This window comes from Ambystoma mexicanum, chromosome 11, assembly GCF_040938575.1.
Source record: "Ambystoma mexicanum isolate Mex_15411 chromosome 11, UKY_AmexF1_1, whole genome shotgun sequence".
Taxonomy (NCBI): domain Eukaryota; kingdom Metazoa; phylum Chordata; class Amphibia; order Caudata; family Ambystomatidae; genus Ambystoma; species Ambystoma mexicanum.
The window spans coordinates 18964216-18989996 of NC_090934.1; the positions used below are offsets into that span (position 1 = coordinate 18964216).

The 25781-nt window shown below is 47.8% G+C and overlaps 1 protein-coding gene across 20 annotated transcripts in view; it reads right to left on the reverse strand.

Moving 5' to 3' along the window:
• The window catches only part of MACF1 (microtubule actin crosslinking factor 1), a 1825008-nt gene that overhangs the window by 750565 nt on the left and 1048662 nt on the right, over nt 1-25781 (reverse strand). For all 20 annotated transcript variants that reach the window (XM_069622429.1, XM_069622430.1, XM_069622431.1 and 17 more), the window contains one exon: nt 11658-13129. In XM_069622429.1, the coding sequence (XP_069478530.1) occupies nt 11658-13129 (1472 nt within the window). The remainder of the gene's footprint in view (nt 1-11657; nt 13130-25781) is intronic.

A 25781-nucleotide genomic window follows, 5' to 3' on the forward strand; every position in this document is an offset into this window, starting at 1 on the left:
CCAGGGGCTGCTTTCAGCTTCTAGCTCCCCAGAGGGCACTCCTGCTCACTGGGTAATGCCCGATACCCTGGGGCTGCTTTCAGCTCCTAGCTCCCCACAGGTAGCTCCTGCTCACTGGGTGATGCCCAATACCCAGAGGCTGCTAGCTCCCCAGACGGCGCTCCTGCTCACTGGGTAATGCCCGATACCCTGGGGCTGCTTTCAGCTCCTAGCTACCCAGAGGTAGCTCCTGCTCACTGGGTAATGCCCGATACCCTGGGGCTGCTTTCAGCTCCTAGCTCCCCAGAGGGAGCTCCTGCTCACTGGGTAATGCCTGATACCCAGGGGCTGCTTTCAGCTCCTAGCTCCCCAGAGGGAGCTCCTGCTCACTGGGTAATGCCCGATACCCAGGGGCTGCTTTCAGCTCCTAGCTCCCCAGAGGTAGCCTCCTGCTCACTGGGTAATGCCCGATACCCAGGGGCTGCTTTCAGATCCTAGCTCCCCAGAGGTAGTCTCCTGCTCACTGGGTAATGCCCGATACCCTGGGGCTGCTTTCAGCTCCTAGCTCCCCAGAGGTAGCCTCCTGCTCACAGGGCAATGCCCGATACCCTGGGGCTGCTTTCAGCACCTAGCTCCCCAGAGGGAGCTCCTGCTCACTGGGTAATGCCTGATACCCAGGGGCTGCTTTCAGCTTCTAGCTCCCCAGAGGGCACTCCTGCTCACTGGGTAATGCCCGATACCCTGGGGCTGCTTTCAGCTCCTAGCTCCCCAGAGGTAGCCTCATGCTCACTGGGTAATGCCCGATATCCTGGGGCTGCTTTCAGCTCCTAGCTCCCCAGAGGGAGCTCCTGCTCACTGGGTAATGCCCGATACCCAGGGGCTGCTTTCAGCTCCTAGCTCCCCAGAGGTAGCCTCCTGCACACTGGGTGATGCCCGATACCCTGGGGCTGCTTTCAGCTCCTAGCTCACCAGAGGTAGCTCCTGCTCACTGGGTGATGCCCGATACCCTGGGGCTGCTTTCAGCTCCTAGCTCCCCAGAGGTAGCTCCTTCTCACTGGGTAATGCCCGATACCCTGGGGCTGCTTTCAGCTCCTAGCTCCCCAGAGGTAGCCTCCTGCTCACAGGGCAATGCCCGATACCCAGGGGCAGCTTTCAGCTCCTAGCTCCACAGAGGTAGCCTCCTGCTCACTGGGTAATGCCCGATACCCTGGGGCTGCTTTCAGCACCAAGCTCCCCAGAGGTAGCTCCTGCTCACTGGGTAATGCCCGATACCCTAGGGCTGCTTTCAGCTCCTAGCTCCCCAGAGGTAGCCTCCTGCTCACAGGGCAATGCCCGATACCCTGGGGCTGCTTTCAGCTCCTAGCTCCCCAGAGAGAGCTCCTGCTCACTGGGTGATGCCCGATACCCTGGGGGCTGCTTTCAGCTCCTAGCTCCCCAGAGGTAGCTCCTGCTCACTGTGTGATGCCCAAAACCCAGGGGCTGCTTTCAGCTCCTAGCTCCCTAGAGGGAGCTCCTGCTTACTGGGTCATGCCTGATACCCAGGGGCTGCTTTCAGCTCCTCGTTCCCCAGAGGGAGCTCCTGCTCACTGGGTAATGCCACAATACCAGGGGCTGCTTTCAGCACCTAGCTCCCCAGAGAGCTCCTGCTCACTAGGTGATGCCAGATACCCTGGGGCTGCTTCGAGCTCCTACCTCCCCAGAGGGAGCTACTGCTCACTGGTTGATGCCAAGATACCCAGGGGCTGCTTACTGCTCCTAGCTCCCCAGAGGTAGCCTACTGCTCACTGGGTAATGCCCGATACCCTGGGGCTGCTTTCACATCTGGGACTGTACCGGCTTTCCCCTGGTCACATCCACAATCTTAACAGATCGCCAGTGCTGCACACCTCTAATTTCCCGCAGTTTGGTGGGGACACCCCCCGGCCATCCTGGTGGCTGTGGGAGACCACTGGGACTGCTAAATATTCCCAAGTTTTCGCTCCCTTTTATTCTTTTTTCCTGGGAAATGTGTTCAAGTCCATCATGTTTGTCTTCTCTGCTCAATCAATGTTTAGATCTTAATAGACATGCATGGACACTATTTCCATAGTCTTACTATTAAACAGATATGAGTTTGAATGTTGAACTTACAACTTCCTTTAAAACTAGTGGCTCCTGCACATTTCAATTGGCGTCTGACATGTTTGCCATAGGAGGCACTGGCTACTATAGATGTGTCCTTTTAAAATGATCACTATATCAGCTGTGGGGATTGTATAATAGTAACTGTGGGGGCACTCGTGTAGTAGAGACACCTCCAATCAACCGTGAACATTGTTCCCCCCTTCTCTCATCCCAGAGTGGTGTGCAATGACCATCCCAATGAAGTACTGTGCAGAAATGACCATCCCAATGAAGTACTGTGCAGAAATGACCATCCCAATGAAGTATTGTGCAGATGTGACCATCCCAATGAAGTACTGTGCACAGTGACCATCCCTAAGAAGTACTGTGCAGGAATTACAATGCCTATGAACTAATGTGCAAGAGGGGCCATCCCAATGAAGAACAATTTACTCTCTTACCTGGTAACGTTCTTTCGATGGGATGGTCCGACGACGTATTCCATATCTATGACAGGTAATGTCCACAGCTGTGCTGCTTAGGAAAATTTTCGGCTTCTGCGTACTGCGTCGGTGATGTCGATGCGCCGTCCCCAAGGACCTCCTCCGACGGCCGACGTCGCCCGATGTGATAAGTAGGACGCACGACACCCGAAGCCTCAATTGTAGTTTTTTCCCCCAGAACGTGTGACACCAGTTTTCTGCCAGTCAGACACACAAGGCCTTGCGGAACACAAGCTGCAATCGCATAAGAAATTCTGCAGCGGGGAAGGGAGGGAGCGCTATGGAATACGTCGTCGGACCATCCCATCGAAAGAACGTTACCAGGTAAGAGAGTAACTTGTTCTTCGGGGGGGATTGGGTCCTCCGACGTATTCCATATCTATGACAAACTCCCAAAGCAGTACCAAGCAAGGAGGTGGGAAAAGAATTTAGAACACAAATTTAGCATGCCCAATCGAATTGCGGAATAAAGGACTGCCTTGCCAAAGGCCAGATCCTGCCCTCGGATGGAATTGAGGGAGTAGTGACGTACAAAAGTATGTACCGAAGCCCAGGTGGCTGCATAACAGATGTGACAAATAGGAACACCCTCTGCAGGGCAGTAGACGCAGCCACTCCCCTGGGAGAATGACCACGCAAGCCAGCCGGAGGGCCCTTACCCGCCAAACGGTAACATTCGAAGATAGCTAAAATAATCCAACGAGACAAAGTCTGTTTCGTCACAGCTTGTCCCAAACGCTTTCCAGCGTAACCAATGAAAAGTTGATCGTCCACTCTGACCCGGGACATGTGCGAAATATAAAAGCTCAACGCTCTCCTAGGATCAAGCCTATGGAGCCTCTCCTCTTCCTTACCAGGATGTGGAGGAGGATAGAACGCCGGAAGAACAACCTTCTGGCTCAAATGAAATTCCGAAGGCCCAAATGAAATTCCGAAACCACCTTCGGAAGAAAGGACGGACGAACTCGAAGGACAACCCTGTCCTTATGAAACACAGTGAAGGGTGGCTTAACTGAAAAGTTCCTGTAACTCACTCACTCTGCGAGAGAAAGAAGCTGCAACCAAAAACAGTTTTCAGAGTTAACAGTCTCAAAGGGCAAGAATGCAAAGGCTCAAACAGAGCACCCATAAGAAACTTAAGAACAAGGTTAAAATCCCAACCGGGCACCAGAAAAGGTGACGGAGGGAACACATTAGTGAGCCCTTTCAAAAACTGCAAAATTAAAGGAATCTTAAAATAGGAACATTCTTCAGACGAGCGCTTAAATATGGACAGCGCCACCAGATAACCTTTAATGGTCCCCACTTGCAAGCCCTAGTGGGCCAAGGAAAGCAAAAAAGACAGAACCATGGGAATGTCACACTCAAAAGGATCCACATTCTTAACTCTGCACCAGTCGCAGAACTTACGCCAACGGCAAAAGGTACAGAGACTTTGTTGCCGGTCGCGTGGCCGAGAGCAACACCTCCATCACGTCTTCAGGGAGGTCCCAATCCTTATACCTCAACCTTTCAGAAGCCAAGCATGAAGGTTGAGGGATCTGACCTCTGGATGGAGAACCTGACCCCCCTCCTGTGAGAGCAGATCATCTCGGTAGGGAAGACGACGTGGAGGGCAGATGGACAAGTCGAGAAGGTCCGGGTACCACGTCCTCCGGGCCCACACCGGAGCAATGAGGATCATCCGGGAATCGAACCTCCGTAACCTCTGCAGTACTTGCGGGATGACGGGGACTGGAGGAAACGCGTACAGCAGTGGGAATGACCACTCCACCACGAACGCGTCTCCTAAGGCTCCTTTTGGAGGAAATTCCCGCAAGCAGAACCTTTCGCACTTCCGGTTGACACTGGAGGCGTAGAGATCCACTTGAGGGGTCCCCCAAAGGGCGAAGATCTCCAGGAGTATCTCCTGAGCCAGCTCCCACTCGTGAGAGATCGTGCTCTGCCTGCTCAGAGCGTCCACCGTCTCGTTGTCGTCTCCGGCCAGATGAACAGCCGAGATCGAAACCTTCTGCTGGATGGCCCAGAACTCGAGCTGCATCGCCTCCCTGCACAGAGGAAGTGACCCTGCCCCCCTTTTTTTTTGAGGTAGTGCATGGCCACCGTGTTGTCCGTTAGAATCAGGACACTCTTCCCTCCCACAGTCGGCAGAAAAGCCTTCAGGGTTAACCTGACGGCCCTCAGCTCCAAAAGATTGATATGGAGTCTGGACTCCGACGGAGACCAACGACCGCTGACTGTCAACTCGTTGGCATGAGCTCCCCATCCCGTGAGGGATGCATCCATCATGATCGTCACCTCCGGCCAGGGCAGCCAAAATGGGGCCCCCTTCATCAGATTGCCTTTGACGGCCCACCACAGAAGGTCCTGGGTGACCGAGGGCGGCACCTGAACAGGGTCCGCCATCCTGCCGGAGGACTGAGACTACTGGAGCTTGAGTGCCCATTGCAAAGATCTCATTCGCAACCTGGCCTCTGGCACCAGAATGCAGGATGCCATGAGGCCAAGCAGTGTCAAGAGCTCGGACGCTGGGAGAGTCTGGGCAAGTTGAAACTTGTGCACCATCTGCTGAATGTGAAGAGCCCTCACCTGGGGAGGAAAACACAGCCCCAGGTATGTGTTGAGCACTGCTCCGATGTACTGGAGCCGCTGTGTTGGCGTCAAATGGGACTTCTTTAAATTGAGGGAGAAGCCCAGCTTGTGAAGGGAGTGGCAGGTGACGGACAGACGATCCAGGACTTGCTCGGGAGAGCTCCCCCTCATCAACCAATCGTCCAGGTAGGGGTAGACGTAAATCCCCCCTTTCCTGAGATGCGCTGCCACCACCACCATGAGCTTGGTGAAAACCCTCGGGGAGGAGGTCAATCCGAACGGCAGGACCAGAAATTGAAAGTGCGAGTCGCCAACCGCGAACATCAGGTACTTCTTGTGCTTGGGATAGATCGGCACATGGAAGTAAGCGTCCTTGAGGTCGAGAGACACCAACCAGTCCTGAGGTTGAATGGCCTGGAGAACTTGAGAGAGAGTAACCATCTTGAACGTGTCCTTCCGGAGGAGTTTGTTCAAACCGCGCAAGTCCATGATGGGTCTCAATCCCCCGCCTTTCTTCTAAATCAAAATATAAGGGGAATACCATCCCTTGTTCCTCTCTGCTACAGACACCAGTTCTATGATGCCTTTCTCCAGCAGGGCTTGAATTTCCTGCGCAAGGAGCGGATCCGGACTCTTCAAAGAGAGGTTTCCCGGGTGGATTGTCGCGAGGCCCCTGCCGAAAGGGAAGACAGTAGCCGTGGGTTATGATCTCCAGAACCCACACATCTGAAGTAATGGCACGCCACTCTACAAGATGCTGCGCCAGCCTTCCCCCAACCGGCGAACCACGGGACCTGGCCTCATGACTGAGTGGTAGCGGCTGTGGCGTTGCCTGAGGGCCAAGAGGCAACTGCCCGAGTGGCCTTGGCACTTCGAGTACCCTGTTTTCCACCTTTGGCACTCTTACGGTGGCATCTTTGACTGCCAGCTCCTCTCGCTTTACTGAAGGACGAGTAATAGCGAAAGGAACCACCCCTCCATTGCTGTCCCCTAGGACGAAAAGGCGGAGGTTGTCGAACTGCAGCGCCCAACGACTTTGCTGCAGCTTTGGAGGTCTGCAACCTCTCAAGGCTCTCGTCAGCCTTGCTGCCAAAAAGATGTTCACCATCAAAGGGCACGTTGAGGAGCCGGGACTGCACATCAGGAGCGAACCCCGACTTCCGCAACCACGCAAACCTGCGTATTACGGTGCTCGCCGCCATGGAGCGGCTGACACAATCTGCCATGTCCAAACCCGACTGAATGGCCTCACAGATGGCATCCTTGCCATCCTGAACATAGCAAGGAAACCATCCCATTCGTCCCCTTCGGGAATATGTTCAGCCGCTAATGCAACACAGTTCCACAGAGTGTGTGTGAAACGAGACAAGGCACATACGGAGTTGGCTGCCTGAAGCGCCATACCCCCTGAAGAAAACACTTTCTTCGCCGAGCCATCAAAACGTTTGTCGTCCCTATCCGGAGGGATGGTAGGATACGACGCCTGCTTTGCTGGGGCCGTAGCTGCCTGCACCACCAAACTCTCCGGAGTGGGGTGCCTGGACAAGTAGCAGGGATCGCTACTGGCTGGACGGTATTTTCGCGTCAAAGACTTGCCCACTGCAGGGAGACTCTCCGGAGCAGTCCAAGCCGCCGCCACCCTTCTCTGCAGAGCCATATGAAACGGCAGTACCGGGTCAGTGGGGGGACCAAGATAGAGGATGTCCGTGAGATCATCCTGAACAAACTCCCCTGGGGGAGCCGACGATCCCAAGTACTCGGTGACCCGAGACATCAGGCGCCGGTACGAAGAATCGGCATGAGTGCCAGGCACAGGCCTACAAAACTCCACCTCCGGAGAGGTGTCCAGTCCACTGGCATCATGCAGTGCCTGCCTCAGGTCATCAAATTGGCTATGGCCCGAGAGAAGCTCATCTGGCACCATAACCGGAACTAAGCCCTACATCACCCTCTGAAATGTACTCCAGGCGGTGAGAGGAAGACACCTGGGGACCAAAGCTATGCCTGACCTTAGCCAGAGCCTTTCTAGGGGCTACCACCGTGCCACGGGGCCCCTCCGACACTACCGCCTCGAAAGGCATCGAGGGCGCCGAACGAGTCAGCGCCGAACGAGTCGGCGCCAGCGTCAATAGAATCGGCGTCGAGCAAATCGGCGTCGATGTCAGCCGCAGCGCCTCCAGCATCGGCGGCGTCGACACAGGCCTCAAAGCCAGAGCTCCGAGCATGTCCTTCGACGACCTAGGTGCCGACAGCGTCGACGACCCCCTCGGAGGCAGAGCCTCGAGAGAGGTCATCGATGGCCTTGGTGCCACAGGCATCGACGTCTTCCTCGAAGACGGCACAGGATCACGCGGTCTCGAGCGCATCGAGGAACGGGACCTGGAATGGGCATGGCGAGAACGGTTACCCTTGTCCGAGCGGGACCTCTCCCACGAACCGCGCCGACCACCCGAGCCCAAAGGCGTGGGAGCGGTGTCTCTCGACCGATCACGACCGACCCCACTCGGAGGCACGGACGGACCGGTGCCCTGCGATTCAAGAATCGCCAACATCTTCTTCCCGAAGGAAGCCCATTCCTCCGGTGTCGCATGTTTGGTGGGATAAGCAACCCACGGACGGGCGTAGTCCTCGGAAGAGGACGGGTAAGACAACCGATGCCAGCGCTTCCGGGAATGCCTCGAAGAGGCAGAGGAGTGGCGAGACCGACTCCTGGAAGGAGACCCACTGGACCAGCGACGATGACGCGGAGAGTCGCCTCTCGAATCAATTGTGGAAAGCCCCGCAGACCTCGACTTTTGGGCTTAGACACCCTACCTACTGACAACTTCTTCTTGCGCTCCCGCCATGCCTTGGCCGTGAGCGACTGGGAGTCGACACAGTCGTCCGTGTCGTGGGCCTTCCCGAGGCAGGCGTCATGCGAGTCCGTTACTGACATCTTGGACCCACAGTCCCCGCATTTCTTGAAGCCCGGACGCGGGGTTGAAGACGAGGTAGACATCGTCACAAACAGGCTTTTCACAAAAACCGAACAGGTTCAAAGAACCGAGAAGAATACAACAAACTCCAAAGAGTCGAGGCGTAACGAGATTCACGAGGCGAACACGTTCGCGGAAAAAACAGAACTGAGGCTACGGGCGTCGTGCGTCCTACTCATCACATCGGGTGACGTCAGCCGTCGGAGGAGGTCCTCGGGGACGGCGCATCGTCCAGCTGTGGACATTACCTGTCATAGATATGGAATACGTCGGAGGACCCAATCCCCTCAAAGTATTATTGCGTTATTATTATTTGATGGTCGTAGCTTGCTCCCATCTTTAGATTTAGGATTACATAGGCGTTTTTCAAACCCAATTGAAGTGCAATAAACACCCTTAAACAGTGATCACTTGTGTCTGTCTTACTGTTTGATACCATGCCTTCCTTAAACTACGCACCAATCATGGATTAGGATTCAATAGTGATGATGTAGTGGACCACATCTATAGGGGAATGGGCTTAGATAAGGTGTGGCCAATAGGAGCAGGGACTATAGGGGGGTATTTCTTTATTTTATTTATTTATTGGTCATTTGTTAGGCGCTTATACAATTAGCAAAACTGTTTCAAAGCCCCCACAGGGCAACAGGGCGGGGAGAGGGGAAGGTAGACCATGAATTACAGCAAAGATACATTATTGAATTAATAGTACAAACAAATAATGAGAATAAGGGAGGGGATACAAACCTGCTATGCCTTGTGCATGTTCAGAACATGCAAGTGCAGGAGTGAGGGGTGAGGGAGAGGGGTTTTAATGCTTATGGAGAAGTGCTCAGGGTAAGTGCTAAGAGGAGAAGAGCGTAAGTGCAACCACCCGTGGCTAGGGTGAGTTCAAGTAAGTGCAGCAGAAAGACAGCGGCTGGGGAGAGAGATGTGGGGGTCAAGGCATGTCATATAGGTGGTAGCCAATGATGGTGGTGGGGTGACTTTTATAACCTATATATGGAAATGTGTGGCTTTCCTTCAGCTATATAACCTGTACCTTATTAGCACGAGACGAGCTCCGTGTCAGTTTAGTTCTACGGGACTATCTGAGAGTTTTGGGTGTAATAAACCTGTTTTCCCTTGCGACTCAATGCAGTGGTTATTTGGCCTTTGGATTATTTTTATCGCTCAGGTTTTGGGTCATGTCCCCTGAAGTTCCTTATCTTGAAATGCACAGGCAGATCTAGGTGTAATGTGAAGGGAAGTGTGTGTTCACATGGAGAAGATTACATATCCAGCCCAAACTTGTAGAGATGAAGACAAATAAACAGTAAGAGATTGAAAAATACACCTATGTACAGTAAAAGCTGTGAACACATATGTAGACTGAAAGATGCACACATATGTAGATTGAAAGTTGCATATGCATGTTCAGAGAAAGCTGTATGCACATAATATGAAAAGACTGCACACGTGTTCAGGGAAGAGTGTGCAGTCCCTGAGGGTATTACTTTCCTAATCCAAACCTGTAGGAGTCGGATGTAATCTCTTCTTGCCCCTACACATGGCCAATGCAGTCACAACCCAAACCTATACAGGGGAGCCAAGTAAAAGGAATATAGTTTTACAAATGGCATTTATTCAAGCAATGTTTCTCTCATACCATTTGTTTTGATACTGGAGAAAACTTTGAAATGGTTCTTCTATATGTGAACACACTGGAGGAAAAGTGGCAATGCTTTTATTGAAGAAAACTGTGTTGATTAGATAGCAATAGTAGGAGTGTATTTAAAATGGCCAGTATTTTTTAGAATATAATATATACCTAGAATTGATCATGGAAATGAGTGCGGTAGTGAGATTTATGTAGGCAGTGAGAATTACGTTTAAATTACTTCTTGTTTACGAGTCTATAACATTATAGTGATTCCCTTGGTATAAATCAAGAGGCCTCCTTTGTTTGAAGTTGATTTAGCCCTTTAAATAAATTCGGAGTTTCTGAATACACAATCTCTTTTTCTCACCCAGGATTGTGGGGTGGGATTGTAGATCAGGAATGTGAGACTAGTTGTGCCTTGCTAGCAGAAACTATATATCTCCTTGAAGTGGTTGTGTGTATAGACGGACGCTGCGAGTGGTCGTAAGCATAACCCAATGTACCAGTTGTGTGAGGAGCCCCTCGTCACTGTTAGTGGTCCCTTATGGGCCTAGTTCCTGGACACCAAAGTATGTGGAACACATATCCTTCCCCTGTGGCTTCCTTGAAGGTCTTCACACCAGATGTTCTGTTAAGGCGTACATATACTCAACAGTTTAAGGCTTGTGTTTTTTTTTAAACTTGCAAACAAAGGATTAGTCTTTTCATAGCACCTAAAATCGTGCAAAAATCTAGCTGCATCAAACCAAACGTGGTGACACAAAAAACTATCAATGATCACCATGAGGCATGGAATATTGTGGATATTTGGTCCATGCCACTAGGGAATTCCAACACGCCCTTGAAGAGTAGCCCATTTCATTGCCCACAACTCCTCCCTCCACTTCAGTGGCCCAAAATACCTCACAGAGCACTCAACATAATAAGCACTGATGAATCTTCGAGCAACGCAATCAGTAAGTCTGAAAATAAACCTCTGATGTGCACTCCATATAAAAAGAAGCCGGCGTGAATATCAAAGACCAGAAAAACTGTCCCTGGGATCCTGACCGATGTACCAAGCACAGCCCAATGGAGAAGGATTACTACTGCTCAGCAAAGGGAATGTTCACTCAGTCATTCATGCACCAATGGGATCATATTTGTGCTTGGAGAGGCTACCCAGGTTATCTTGGAGAACAATAAAATGGCTGGTACAGAATGGGGGTGAAGTGGGTACCCAGCTAATCTATGGGGGAAGTCAACAGCAGGGGGTTTATCCTATCATCTGGGGGGCAAAGAGCAAGACATTTACATGTGGGGAAGAAACCCTTGCAAAGGAGGTTTGCACGTGTTCTGGAAAATACCCTACAAGGGAAAACTAGAGCAGAATGTTATAACTTAGGAAGATGACCCTAGCATATGTTAGACTTCGTGAAGAAATATAAAAATATTTACAATATATGCATATTTATATTATATTATTTATAACATGTAAAACATCTTTACACTTTGAAGGGTACCAAGCCAGCGCCCAGGGGAGGCAATTCTGACAACAAGCCCTGAAGGAATTAATGCATATTTGAGGAGGACTACCAATAGATTGTTTACACTTAAAGAGGGAACCTTACTGTGGGATGTTTACACTTTCGAGGCTACCAAACCAAAGGTGGAAGCCCAGGAAACATACAACCGCGACTGCGACTTGGGAGACATTTTAATTACTTACGACTCCTCTCCCCTAATAGCCGCACAGACCATCTGACTCTACCCACCCTACCAGTCGCCTCCAACTACTGGTACTTCCAGTGTTGAACACAGAATCCCTCAGGGCATTGCAAACAATGAACAGCATAAATAGCTTGTCCCATACAGGGACCTTACCTTGAAGGCATTCAGCTGTTGGTTGATGGCTTCCACCTCTGAAGCCACGGTTCCACTCAGCGCTGCATCACTCTCCGCAGCGGCCATCAGCTGTTTCATTTCTTTCAGTTTGCTGTAGAAGTCCTTGACACGTGCCAGTGTGGTCTCCAACTGCTCATGGCGGTTCTTACCCCTTTCGGTCAGTTTGCTGCATTGCTTGTTCAAGGTTTGCAGCTCCCTCTTCAGACCAAGCAAGTCGGGGCTTGCTTCAGATTCCAGCATCTGCCGGCACTGGTCCTCTGAGTGCCCAATATCAGACTTCAACCCCTGTAATTTGCTCAAAAAACCCTGAAGGGCCTCTATCTGGGATTGCAGGCTGTCAACATCTCGTCCAACAGCACCCATACCATCAAATTCATCGTCCCAATCGGCAAGCTGAGAGAACATTTCCCGCACATGACTGTGGAACTGACCAATGCCTTGCAGTTTGCTCTCCAAGACCAGACAGCATTCATCTACTCTCTGCTTGACAAGGCTAAACTCCTGCTGTGTGGACTCTGCTTGATGCAGCAGCTCAGAAGAGTCGGAACCTGATGGTGCATCAGCAACTAGGCCTAGGGCCAAGTCCTTGAGGTAGTCCAGCTGGGGCTCCAACACATGAAGTGTCTCCTGCTGGGTCCTCATCTTCTCCAGGTTCTTGTTGCTGCATGCTTGAGGTCCCAGGGCCTCATAGATCTCCAACTGGTGCTGGGCACCGTCTAGCTTCTTCTCAATATCCTTGAATCTGTCCTTGAACTCTTTCAATCTTTGAGACATTTCTTCAATGGAGGCTGTCTTTGACTGCAGCTCTTCAGTCAGGGCATCCACCTTCTGATTGAGTCTGGCTTTCTCTTCTCGAATGCTATCTTCGTCTGCTTGTGACGCATCAATCAGGAGGTCTGCTGCACTGTTCAGCATCTCCAAAGAGGAATGGCGTTTCTCAACATCATTCTGTAGGACCTTTGCACTCAGGAGTGACGTTTCCAGCTGTGTAGGATCAAGAGAGACGTTCAGATCCATCACGCGGGTGTTGCAGTCTTCTGCCCAGGGAAGGAGCTCCTGGACATACTGCTGGTATTTCTGGGACTTTTGAAAGCAGTCCTTAAGCATGGCCTGTCTCTCTGAGGCCTGCTTGCTGAGCTCTCTCCAGTGGGATTTGAGGGAGTCCAACTGGCTCTGTAGCGTGGCCTTCTCCTCTCCCGGTTGTGCAGAGAGCAGCAAAGACTCTCCCTCGCCCACAATCATTTCGTAGGCCCCACTGTGCTGGTTCAGGCTCTTCTGGAACTCCTCCTGCTGGTGGATCTGGGACTGGAGCTGATCCAGTTTGGCAGAAATCGGGAGGAATTGGGCTTGCTGGCTAAGTTTGCCATTCAGCCAAGTTCTGAGCTCATCAAACATCTGCTGGAACTGCTGAGAGCTGGCGAGAGTGGTCTGGAGCCGGTTCATGCGATCAGCTGTGGAGAGGAGCAAGAATGAATACATTTAGTATCTATAGTTAGGAGGGTCAGATACAGTATTGTAACCTTTTCAGTAATGCATCCAGCAAGTATCAATAGAGTGAGTGCTTGTCACGGGGTGAATAAGGCTCATACAAAGCCCCCTCTACTTGTCCTGCTGTATGATGCGCACTTCCCCACCCATGCGAGTGCTGGCATAGAACGTTCATAGTGTATGAGAGCCACACGCTGCACTAGTAATGCCCATTATGGTGCATGAATCTGACCCCCACCTCTGCCTGGTGACCATTAGCTGAGAATACATCTCACATACCACAACCTATGGGTGTCCATCCATGAAGCTCACATCCCTGCCTTTTGCGGGGATGTTCACATGCCCCCCCCCCCACATGGGTGTACATCAGTGTATGAAATACACAGGCCAACCTAGTAATGTCCAAAATGGTGCATGAAGCTCACACCCAAGTGCTTCCCTCTGCATACTAATGTGCAATGGGTGCTGTAATAAAGGGCCTAGACACCGTGCCCTCAAACGCATATAAAGGAGACTTCTGCGCTGCAGGCTAGCCTCGTTGCAGCAGTTAAACCGTCCGACACTCCTCAAATCAGTAGAACAGAAAATACGCATTTCTGACCAACCAGCTTTAAAGAGACAAAATAACAAAATCCAAGATGGGGTTCTGAGCTTTATGACCTCCACTCTCTAGACCATGTGACTAGAGGACAGAAGCAGAGAATGCTGGGTAAATAGGAGAGCCAACCATCAGTGAGAACAGGTCATTACTCTCCTCACCAATGGGATGAGGTCTGGAGCGCTATAGGAAGGGCAAGAGACACAGCAGAGCGGGGCCAGCTCTGGAAGAGGCGAGACTGAGCTGAAGTCTGGAGGGTCGATGGCCCAGAGAGCTGCAAGTATAAAGAAAGGGCTTGGTCTTTGGGGGGCCGCTGTACCAAAAAGCACAGGGTTATTGGAGACGGGAAGTCAGCAGAGAATTCAGGAGGGAGACTCGCCCTATGAATAAGGGACGATGGGGACAGAACAACAAAATCTGGGAAGAGGACCTGTGAAAGCTGGGAGACTCAGGAATGAGATCAGTAGAAGGACACAACCTGGATTATGTGAGAAGGGCCCGACGTTGCTACCATAAAGCTAGCAAGAGAAGGCAAGCTCTCATAATGAATTCTGGGAACTGTAGTCAAAGTAACAAAGTGCTTAAGAAAGGCTTTGAAAGAAGGCCCTTTGATGCTGCACTGTAGGAAATCTACTCAAAGTACCAAAGTGAACCATTTAAGGAGAGAGGGAGAACACTCAGACATGGAATTCTAGGAATCGTTATATGTTTTTAGAAGCAACTTTGTGAAAGGGACTGATTCAAGAGCTTAGAGCTTGATCTAGGAAGCAACATTTTCCCAGAGAGACCATTGACACTTCAATGAGCCGAAATACCATCTGGACAATTTAAAAAAAGAATTCCTGATGAAAAACTAAATAGAAGTGCTGCAAAGTGAAATAATAAGAGTTTAGGTGCACTTCTTCCAGTGCTTCACTACGGTGCATTAAGCTCACACCACTCCTCTATCCATGGAAAGCTGGCAAGTGGAAAAAGAATGTATCTAACATCTGGCAGTTGCATTTTTGATCTTACATTAATTTTTCAACAAATTAAAAAGTTAAAAGAAATTAACATTTTCCCCTCTTTAAAACGCTAGAAAAAGATCTGGGAAAATAGGTGAATCAAGAGATTTCTTTGATGGGTTGCATTACGGCAGTTATGAACTTACTCCCTCGCCTCCTTTATATCTTTTCGTCCCTCCCGGTGGAAATCCCTAAAAACGTATTAGACCATCTCCAACGTAAGACCCCTGGGGTTTATCTGGCGGGCAAGAAGCCTAGGATCCATAGGAAGGTGATGATGGGAGGCGCCTTGTTGAGTGGGATAGGAGTTCCAAATTTACATAAATATGCAGAGGCCGCACAAATATCACACCGCCTAACGTAGATGTCCCTTTCTCCTCTACCGAAATGGGCTCAGATATCTCCCCCCTCCGTTTTCTGCCCTTCGTCCCCCATACGTTACAAAAACAATGGCACAGAGGCAGAATCTGCTCTACTCATCAAAAGTGACCTTGAAGTCATGGGATGGGGCTCTGGAACGGAAAAGGATTCCTAGAGGCAAGGGCCCACTTTCCACAATTTTTCTCAACTCTGCCTTATCCCGTGGCATGCATCCAGAAGCCTTTAGAAAGTGGAGGCGGGGCGGTCTTCAAACATTGGCCCAGCTATTCGAGGGGGATCAACCACCACGTTTGAGGAATGTAGAATGAGTCAGACAGATTTTCATATGCTTAGCTACAGCACTGGATCACACACTCGGAGACAAGACAAAATGCAACACGAGCCTTGAGTCTGACTGAATTAACTGCCCTGGAGGGGTCTCCAAACTGTATAAACTCCTGAGGGATGATATGCTAACCGGTCGCCCATCTTACATGAGCCGTTGGGAGACAGACTTAGTCCACCCACTGGAGGATCAATCGTGGCTAGATATTTGGGCTAGAAATCACTCTTTCTCAAGAAGCGTGACCAACAACGAATGTGCCTTAAAACTTCTATTCCGCTGGTATTATTCCCCAGTACAGCTATACCACTTTCAGTCATCAATAGCTCCCACTTGCTAATGAAATTGCGGAGCACAAGGTTCATATTTCCACATATGGTGGGACTGACCACTTATTCACTCCTTCTGGGAAGGCATTGTCGCCATCAAAGAATCCATCACCGGCACCAAACTTCCTATGTGTCCCGGAACTCTCCTCTTGGGGGTCCCAAGGGAAGAGATATAACCTAAATCTGGGGAGCGGGTGAAACTACTTACACAACTCTTGCTGCCCGCACGCATTACGATTGCTCGCTGCTGGAAATCTGTAGAGGGCCCACTCTATGGTGGATTAAAGTATGGGATGTGCTGGTTGAGGAAAAGGTAACGGCTGCAAAGGAGGGAAAACGTCACCAATTTTTGTGAACATGTGGGCTCCCTTATTGGACTAGAATCAAAAGCAAAAATGTGCTAAAGGCATATAAATACAATCTCCAAAATGTAAATTGGCAAATGATATTTAAGTTATGCAGGACACACTATGCCAAAAAATGTTGGTATCTATATTGCCAATTTATTATAGAAGAAAATGATGTGGATATAAATATTATCTCTGCAGAGGTATGGAAAGAGTTTATAGGAGCAAGGTTTTTTAATGATAATAAGTTAGCACCTATTATAGAGATACGTTGGACAGGAAATGAACTGATTTTCCCATTTGAATGGATACATATATTAGAGATAATAAAAAAGTATGAAATCTTCTAGAGCTCCTGGGCCTGACCAATTAGTGAATGTTGTTTTAAAGCATAACCCGGAGAAATGGGCCACTATTTTATATGAACTTTTTACCATGATTTGGAAATCAGGCAAGATTCCAGATAGCTGGAGAAAATCTATCTTTGTCCCCGTGTACAAAAAAGGGGACAGGACTAATCCCGAAAATTATAGGTTATTAGCTCTGACTGATTCTAGATGTAACATTTTTTGTACGCTGATACTGCAATTAGTGAGCAGATGGAGAAATGAAAATAATATGATACCCCCGATGCAGACAGGGTTTAGAGCGGGACATTGCACTAATGATAATATTATGACTCAATGTACTAGTTGCTGAAGCAATGAGGAAGACAATTAAATTGTATGCATGTTTTATAGATTTTAGTAGGGCTTTCGACTGTGTAGACAGGGTTCGACTTTGGGGGAAACTAATTAGATGGAAAATATGCCCTATAGTACCACATTTTCTAAAAGAGATGTATAGAGATACAACAGTGGTGTTGTACCTGAATAAAGGTAAAGAAAGAACTAGTCCCATAAATACCAATCAAGGTTTGAAACAAAGGTGTGTCACTTCTCTTACCCTTTATAACTTGTACGTCTCAGATATGGGACCAAGTTTTGATAGGGTTAAGAATTTTCCTGCAAAAATCAGGAATATAAGTATATCTTGGTTATCTTACGCAGATGACCCTATTCTTGTTGACAAAACCCCTACTGGTCTACAGAGGCTATTAAGCACACTTCATATATATGCTGAAGAAAACAACTTGAGTATTAATGTGAATAAAACCAAAATATACATTTTTGGGAAAGGTGGTAATGATGGAAAAAAGGAAAAATTTAATTGGAAAATTAATTAGAGGGCAATAGAAGTTGTGGAAATATATCCCTATCTAAGTAGGACTATAAAGAACCTATCTCTGGTTGACCATTATGTGGGGATTATAGAAAGAAGGATATTTAAAAAGTGGAACATTCTGAGAGCCTATATAGCAGGGAAAGGTGGATATTCGATAGAAGGGCTACTAGAAATCTACAAAAAGTGTATTACACCTAGTGCTATGTATGCTATAGAAACAGTCGAAACTAAACATATGGGGAATATTGATAAAATGGAGGCAAAACTTTGGAGGTCAGCATTAAGTTTGGCCAAGTGTACCCCGGTAGAGGCAATACGCCATGAATTGGGATTAACAGCGTGGTGAACTTTACGAAGATAAGATGTTGCAAGTTATTTATAAAAATGACATATGATAACAAATTCCCCAATAGTTTGGTCAAATACTTAGGGGACTTAATGAAAGATACTGACCAAAGGAATGAGGTCCTCAAAGACCTAAGACAGACAGCAGTGAGTTTATTTCTTAAATTATGGTATAGTAAATTAAGTAAGAAGGCTATTCAATGGGATTCAATTAAAAACTCAGATCACTTGGGAAAGAAAAGTAGGTTCACTTCCTATTGCCTACAAGAGATGATTGCAAATAAACCCTGCAGATATATAATGAAGGTGAGCAACAGGGAATTCAGTAGACGTATTATGTCATTGAGATTCAACATGTTTCCCTGTTTAGAGTATGTTGGCATACGGCAGAGGTTACCTAGGGAAAGAAGGGTATGCAGATTTTGCAAAGTAGAGGTGGAAACCAGCAGACATTTACTTCCCTCTTGCTATAAATAAGGAACTGGTTTGAAAAGGGATGCAGAGACATAGTTTATGATTATAGAATGATCAAATCGGATCATCTTTGGTCTTGTATCTTTATGGCCGATCCCTTGGCATATATAGGTGCTGCCTTTTATATCTGGAAAAGAATTGCATTAGAATTGGATAAATTGGGGACCTAGATATGTGGTATGATGAATTTTGTTGTCTTTCATCTTGATGTTTACTATTCCCTGCCACCCATGAAGAAATGTCTATCCGTGTATGTTTTAACCTGTTTTCTTCATATGATTGGTTTTATATTTTTACTAGGTCATGTCAACTCTCAATTATATGAGTAAGTAATGGTTTTAGGTATTTTAAATGATGGTGTTATATTTGAACTTAAGATGTTATGTTACAATATGATGTAATTTTTCAAAGTGTTTGAAGTTTTTATTAACCAAAATACACTATAAATAAAACATTTTTTTAAAAAGACTAGAATCAGAGTTACCCAGCATTAACATTTAAACCCAGCTTGGCAACACTCTACCTGTGGATACCAAGTAATGTTTTACTTTCTTGGGAAGGAGATATATGCAGGGTATAGAGAAGGGGGGAGGGGGAGGTTGTCCATCCGTAAGTGTGACAACAGTACAACTTATGTTGAGTCATTTTACCTGTATTCGCTTCACTTACTGTAATGTTCTCCGACCGATTAAAAATATAGTTACAAAAAAAGAAATGATTATTTTAAAAACTAAAAGTAGATGTGCCATTAAGCGGTGTGCCATGGTAGGTGCATTTACTATCACTCCTCCAAGGTAGTAGAGAGGTCCTGGGGACCTGGAATTCCCACCCACCAAATGGAGCTAGGTGGTGATGTAGGGGGTATTCCCCAGAGGCCATCCTTCTGCATACCATCGCTCGATTCACCCCATCTTTCCTGTCTAATGCCAGCCAAAGTAAATGTGGGTCACAATCTCAAGCAGAGAGGGCTATCCTGCAAGGAGGAGACCAACAAACCCAACCATGAGAGCAATCAGAGTACAATTCCCTCTGGTGGGAAGCAGGTCTCCAGCAGATCGGGTTATCCTGCAAGGGAGAGACCCCTTTATGTGTTTCCTTTTTTAAAGATTGGATTTAAGTTGGGGAATCTGGGGGGCTGGATGTAGAATTCTTAAAGGCTGTTCATGGATAAAAAATGCTAAAAGAATATTATGATCACTCAATATAGCTTCAACCATATTGAAATGTGTACACAAACTAAATTTAAAAGACACACACACACACACATACATATATATTAACTTATACAAGAAGACCTAGTGCCCCTGTGTCAGGGCAGTCTATCTGGAATATCACCTCTTACATTTGAGCTACATTTTGATAAAGCCCAAGTGATACATCTAGGGAATTAGTCCCTTCTCCCCAAGAGGAATCCACCCCCTTTGGGACTAGGTAAGTCGGGTCCCACTGGGGGTGACACCTTCTTTAGGGACAAGGAATGTGTAAGTAAGGATTCCATACCACCTCCGTTAATTTAAACTCCCCAATTTTAGCTGGGTATATGGGAATTGAACATGGCTGCTCCCTGCCTATTTTTAGCCCCCTGGGCTCGAAAATCCCACCAACTGAAAAGCGCTCCTCCTATCCCCATAATAACACATGAGCAGTGTAAATTATATTTTTAGTGAAAAAACGAGCTAAAAAGCGCATTTGGAGCATTTTTTCTGTGCCTCCATTGTAACACTCGAGCTGTTCCTGCTTCAACATGGCCGCTGACCTCCTCCTTGCCAAGAAGGCAACCACATGACATCCAGGAGAGCCCCCATTGGCCAACTGCAACTACAGAAGGCCAATCAGGCGCCGGCAGGCGAATGCCGACCCCCTCATCCAAAGGATCCTCATCACAAGGAACCTTTCCTGTCTGGAGCCTGTCCGGAGGCCCCTGAGGCCTGGGCCAAGGACTCTGCCCATGTTCTGGTAAGCCTGCCCTGACCCTGCAGCTTGCCCACACCTCCCCAGAACCTAACCTTTCCACCTAATCCCTTCATGCGGTACACCTCGTGGGTGCCTCTGCTTATCACTGACTTTGGACAATTGCTTGCTATCACCTGGTCTATTGTTGTTATATAATATCTCACTATACTATTTAGCGCATTTACCAGTATTGCTTATCCGCTTGTACTGTATCCCCTCGTGCAGCCAACTGCTACCTATTATGCCATGCCACCATTTAGCCTTTGCCTGCCCCACTTAGAAAATCGAATTTAGGCATTGTATTGTATGACGAACCCCCTGTCATTTCTGTCACTTACCAGCTGCACACACACACAGCCACTCTCCACGATCATGATGCCCAAGAGTGCACCTTCCTATCATGGCATAGTTTCACTCTCCCGCACTCTCCCTGCCCCACTCCACTCAGCCAGCCTAACAGCCATCCTTATAGCCCTCACTATAATGGCCTCTACGCCTCCCCACATATTCCCAGCACACCTCACCCAGCGCCCGCACTAAATTCACATACCGCAGCACCAGACTACAACATCACACAGTCTCGGCCACCTAGCCTAGCCACCAGACTCCGCAATCTCAGAAATCGATCACTTCCTAGGTATTTACTCTGCTCACCCACACCCATCACGACTAGAAACACCAGATTAGGCACCCGCACTGCACCACTACCCCACACTAACATGAGCATAGGCACTGCCCCTCTCCCCCCACCACCCCAACCTGCCTCTACCATACTTCGCACTAAGCCCCTCACTACCACACACCACAACAAGCACACTTCACCCCATACTAGTACAAACAAAAACATCAAAGGCACACAACACCCACCTCTTAAATGGGCACTACTGAACATATGCTCCCTACCTGCACATGCCCTTGTGATAAATGATCTACTATCCACACTTAATCTGGACTTACTATGCATCCCCGAATCCTGGCTCAATGATGCCTCTTGCCCAGCCATCGCACTAGCCCTACCCACAGGCTACACCATCCTTAGGCAAGATAGATGTGATAAGATTGGAGGGGGAGTCGCCCTTATCCACAAAGACTCACTATCCATCAGATCAGCAGACCATAGTACATGGGGTGGTAATGCTGATACCCTATCAGCCAAGCTTACGCTCTCCCCCAATAATCTAATCAACATCCACATCCTATACAGATCTCTCGGACTCCCAGCTGACTTCCAAGAGCACCTCTCCCATCGACTCAGCAACAACATTAAAATGTTCTCCAAAATCCTTCTATTAGGAGACTTAAATTTAGGATACAATGATTCTAAGGATAAATCTGCCGCAACCCTAGCTAAAGAACTCGCAGACTTAGGTTTCTCCCAAGGAGTCCTCACCCCTACTCACTCCAAAGGCCGCACCCTTGACTGGGTCATGGATCACAACTGTGTATCCAACATTACCTCAAACACCGCCCTTCCTTGGACGGACCACACATGCATCGAATTCCTCATCCCCACCAACCCTAAACCTAAGACTCTCACCCACGCACCACCTGCCACAATAAGAAGTTCTAAAAAAAAAGCTCACGCAGACAACTTGCGTCCCCACCTTAAAAGCCCCTGTCTAGCACCACCTTACTCTCAGGACCCAAATATACTATCAGCTATATTCAATGATACTCTCACCAATGCCATAAACTCTATAGCCCCAACTCTTGGTTCTCGGAAGAACTCCAAACCCTCCGAGCTCAAAAGCGTCAGTCGCTTAAAAACTGGCAAATGGATCCGAGTGATCTAAATAAGAGCCTCTTCAAACAAATAGCCCTCCAATATAAAAAAGCCATTTTATCAGCAAAATCCAACTCCTTCAATGATAGGATCTCAAAGGCCAACTCCCAAGCTAAAGAACTATTCGCAATCATTCGTTTACCGCAGACGAGATAACTAAAGACAAAGCCTGGTGTGCCAGCATTCAGTCCGCCATGCTCAACAAAATAAAACTCCTCCAGAACAAAATCCAAAACCACTGCAAAGCTCTCCCAAACCAAAAAACCAACCGCCCTACACAAGACGAGCGTAGTAATCTGAATCACGCTCAATTCTCCTTCAGAAACGTCACTGAACATGAGGTCCTTAATCTCATCAAAAACCTCAAATCATCCCTCTGCAAAGCAGACATTTGCCCTCCCATAATCATCAAGGAATGCTCCAATGGCCTAGCACCCCTGATTACTGCCTTCATTAATGCATCTCTCCAAACAGGAACTGTCCCAAACAATCTCAAGGAAGCCTGGGTGCGGCCACTTCTAAAAAAGGCCACACTTGACCGAGCGAAACCCAACAACTACAGACCGATAACGACAGTCCCGTTCCTCCTAAAAATCCTGGACAAAGCAGCTCACATCCAGATCCAATCATACATAGAAGCTAACTCCATACTAGGCAAAAAGACAATCTGGCTTCTGTGTCGGCATGGAACAGAATCCGCCTTATTAGACCTAAAAAATCAAATCTCACAGATCATGGACAAAGGCAAACCTGCCTTGCTCCTCCTTCTCGATCTATCAGCTGCTTTTGACCTGGTAGATCACCAAACACTCACCACCCACCTCACCCATGCAGCCCATTTCTCTAATCAAGCAGCATCCTGAATCACTTCCTTCCTTGAAGGAAGAGCCATGAAGGTCTACTCCGACACAGCTAACAGAGATCCTACCACTAAAAACTGTGGTGTCCCCCAAGGATCTTGTACAGCCCCCACCCTCTATAACCTCTTCACAAAACCTCTCTTCGACCTACTTGACTCCATGGGTGTTGCCTATACAAACTATGCAGACGACACTCAAGTACCTTTACCCCTATCTTTCACCAAGACGCCACAGCCCTTCACAATATCTATGCCACTATCCAAGCTTGGATGGCAATCAATGGCCTCTGTCTTAACGGGGAGAAGACTGAAATTCTCATCCTGGGCCAGAAACACATTATCGAAACTATTCCCCCAATACAACAACTTCAACATAGACAACTCAACCATCTCTGTATCATCCTCTGTCAAGACTCTAGGTGTTCACATTGATACAAATCTATAAATGAACAGAAAAGTCAGCTCCATAGCCTCTGCATCAGCGTTCAGCGCCAAACTCATCAATGCCATTAAACCCTACTTATCCACGCCCAACCGCTTGGCCATAGCTAGAGCAACTATAGGAGCCAAACTCGATTATTGCAATGACCTCCTAGCTGGCACCTCTGCCAAAAACATTCACAAACTGCAAACCACACAAAACAATGCCCTCAGAGCCGCCATGAGCATCCCTAGAAGTGACCATATATCCCACGCCAGACGTGAAGCCCGATGGCTCCAGGTCAAAGACCGTATTACTCTGAAAATCCTCACCATCACTCACAGATGCATCAACAAAACCGCTACAGCATACCTATCTGAAGCAACATCAAGGACCCCATCCACTCGCCCCACCAGAGCTCAGTACACCAACCAGCTACACATACCACGCATAAAGAGAGACACAGCGGGAGGTCTAGGCTTCTCCTATATTGCACCAAAACTCTGGAACTCACTCCCTGCCACCCTTAGAGCTGAAACTTCCATCTCTGTCTTCCGCAACAACCTCAAGGCCACTCTCCTCAACTAGCAAGTGGCGGACTGCCTCCTCCACTTCTGCCATGTTTATTGTAATATAACACAAATGTAATGTAACTATATTGTAACCTGTATATATACTGCTAATGACTATGTAACTATATTACAACCTGCATATATATTGCTAATGACCATGTAACTAAGCATTGTACCGAAACAAGTGCCACGATGTCCTCGGGCTGTTGTGCGCTATATAAATACGAATAAAACAAACAAAAACAAAAGACCAGGACCAATAGAATCTTCCCTTCCATTCCAGGGAGGAACCTAAATACAGTAGGACGCCAACCGAGGAGGTGAGAATCAGCCGGAGAGTGAGAAATGCTGGCGTGCGCAGATGAGCTGAAAGTCAGACGGTAGGCGTGGTGACTTGCGACCCAAGGCAGCCAGCAGAGCGTTTGCGCTTCAACAAAGGCGTAAACCTCGACAAGCCGGGGATCACTGAGGAAGAAAGCAGAACCAAAGGAAATGGAACGTACGAGCGGCTTGTCCCGCTGATACCCAGAGAAGGGAGAAACAATTCAGAATAGCTGACCGCGCACACCAGAGCAAAGTCAAGGTGGCGGGTCCGTATGGGACAGAAAGAATGCCTCCACTACAGAGAAGCACTGTTGTAGAGAAGGTACATGGCACGATCAGAGGAGCAGCTGGAGAGGGGTGAGGCCGCAATCGCGCCTTCGCTGGGCTGAGAATACAAATAACCCAGGAGGGGGTGTGAGAACCCATAAACCAAACAGGTTTGTGCAGGCCCTTAGCCCACACAAGGCTAGAGGCCAGGAGGGGGTGAGAGAAGCAACAGACCAAACCATGCTGAGCAGGCCCGTAGCCCACACAGGACTAGCGACCAGAGTAGCACAAAAGCGGGTGAGAGAAGCAACGAACAAAGCAGTTCTGAGCAGGCCCGTAATCCACACTGGGTTGAGAATACGACTACCCCAGGAGGGGAGAGAAAAGCAATAACCACAGGAGAGCCTACCAGGCCTGTATCCCACCCAGGGCTGAGAAACCAACTACCCTATGAGGGGGTGAAAGAATGGAGAAATCATGCAGAGTGAAAAGACTTGAAGCCAACACAAGGCTAAGATTGTGAACAACCCAGGAGGAGCCACGAGTGAACTTTGTATTTGTTGTGAATTTATTTTTTATTTTTCATTTTATTGTGCACATACAGTTTACATTTGCAAACTTTTATCACACATTCTTTTCCTTTTCTTACCATTGTCTTTCTTTAAAACAGAGTTTTTACGTGATCACGGGCATCGATTTCGTCCTTTATTTGCTCCTTTTAATTATGCTGGTTTAAAGCTTTCCAGTGGCTTAAATGGGTGGAACTTTTTTCCTTGCCCTTTCTTTGCCAGTATTTTGTATCGGTGGTCAGTAATAATGTAGAATGCAATAATGTTGAAAGTCAAAATGTCGAATTTTTTTTTTAGAAAACAATAATGTCGAAAAACAATAATGTCGAATTTTTTCTACATTTTTTAGAATTGTTTCGAAATAAATATATATATAATTAAAATGTGTTGAGTATGAGGGGTGAGAGGGTTGTGGAGGGGTGGGGGGGTGACCCCCCCTAGTAAATGATACTCTTCTTGTTTATTTATTTATTGATAGTGCTAATTGACATTTTTATTTCGACTTTTTTTCTAAAAATTGACTCTTTTCATTATATGTATAGGTTTTCGACATTATTGTTTTCTACATTTTTTTTTCTACATTTTTGTAAGTCGAAAAATGTTTTCCTACATTAGGACTATAAACCTTTTGTATCCTTCTGCCGGGTTTTGTTCGCTGAGTTTTCTCATTAGTCCCAAAGATTTCCATTTCCTTGTTGCTTCTAGGGACTCTAGACCCAGCTCCGATCTGATTGCTACTATTGGTGTGTTTCTTGGTAGTTTTAATAGTGATTTCCAAAAGCAACTTTCCAACTTGGGCCAGATTTTGTGCGATAAATTCACTCCTGCTTGACTTCCGTATGT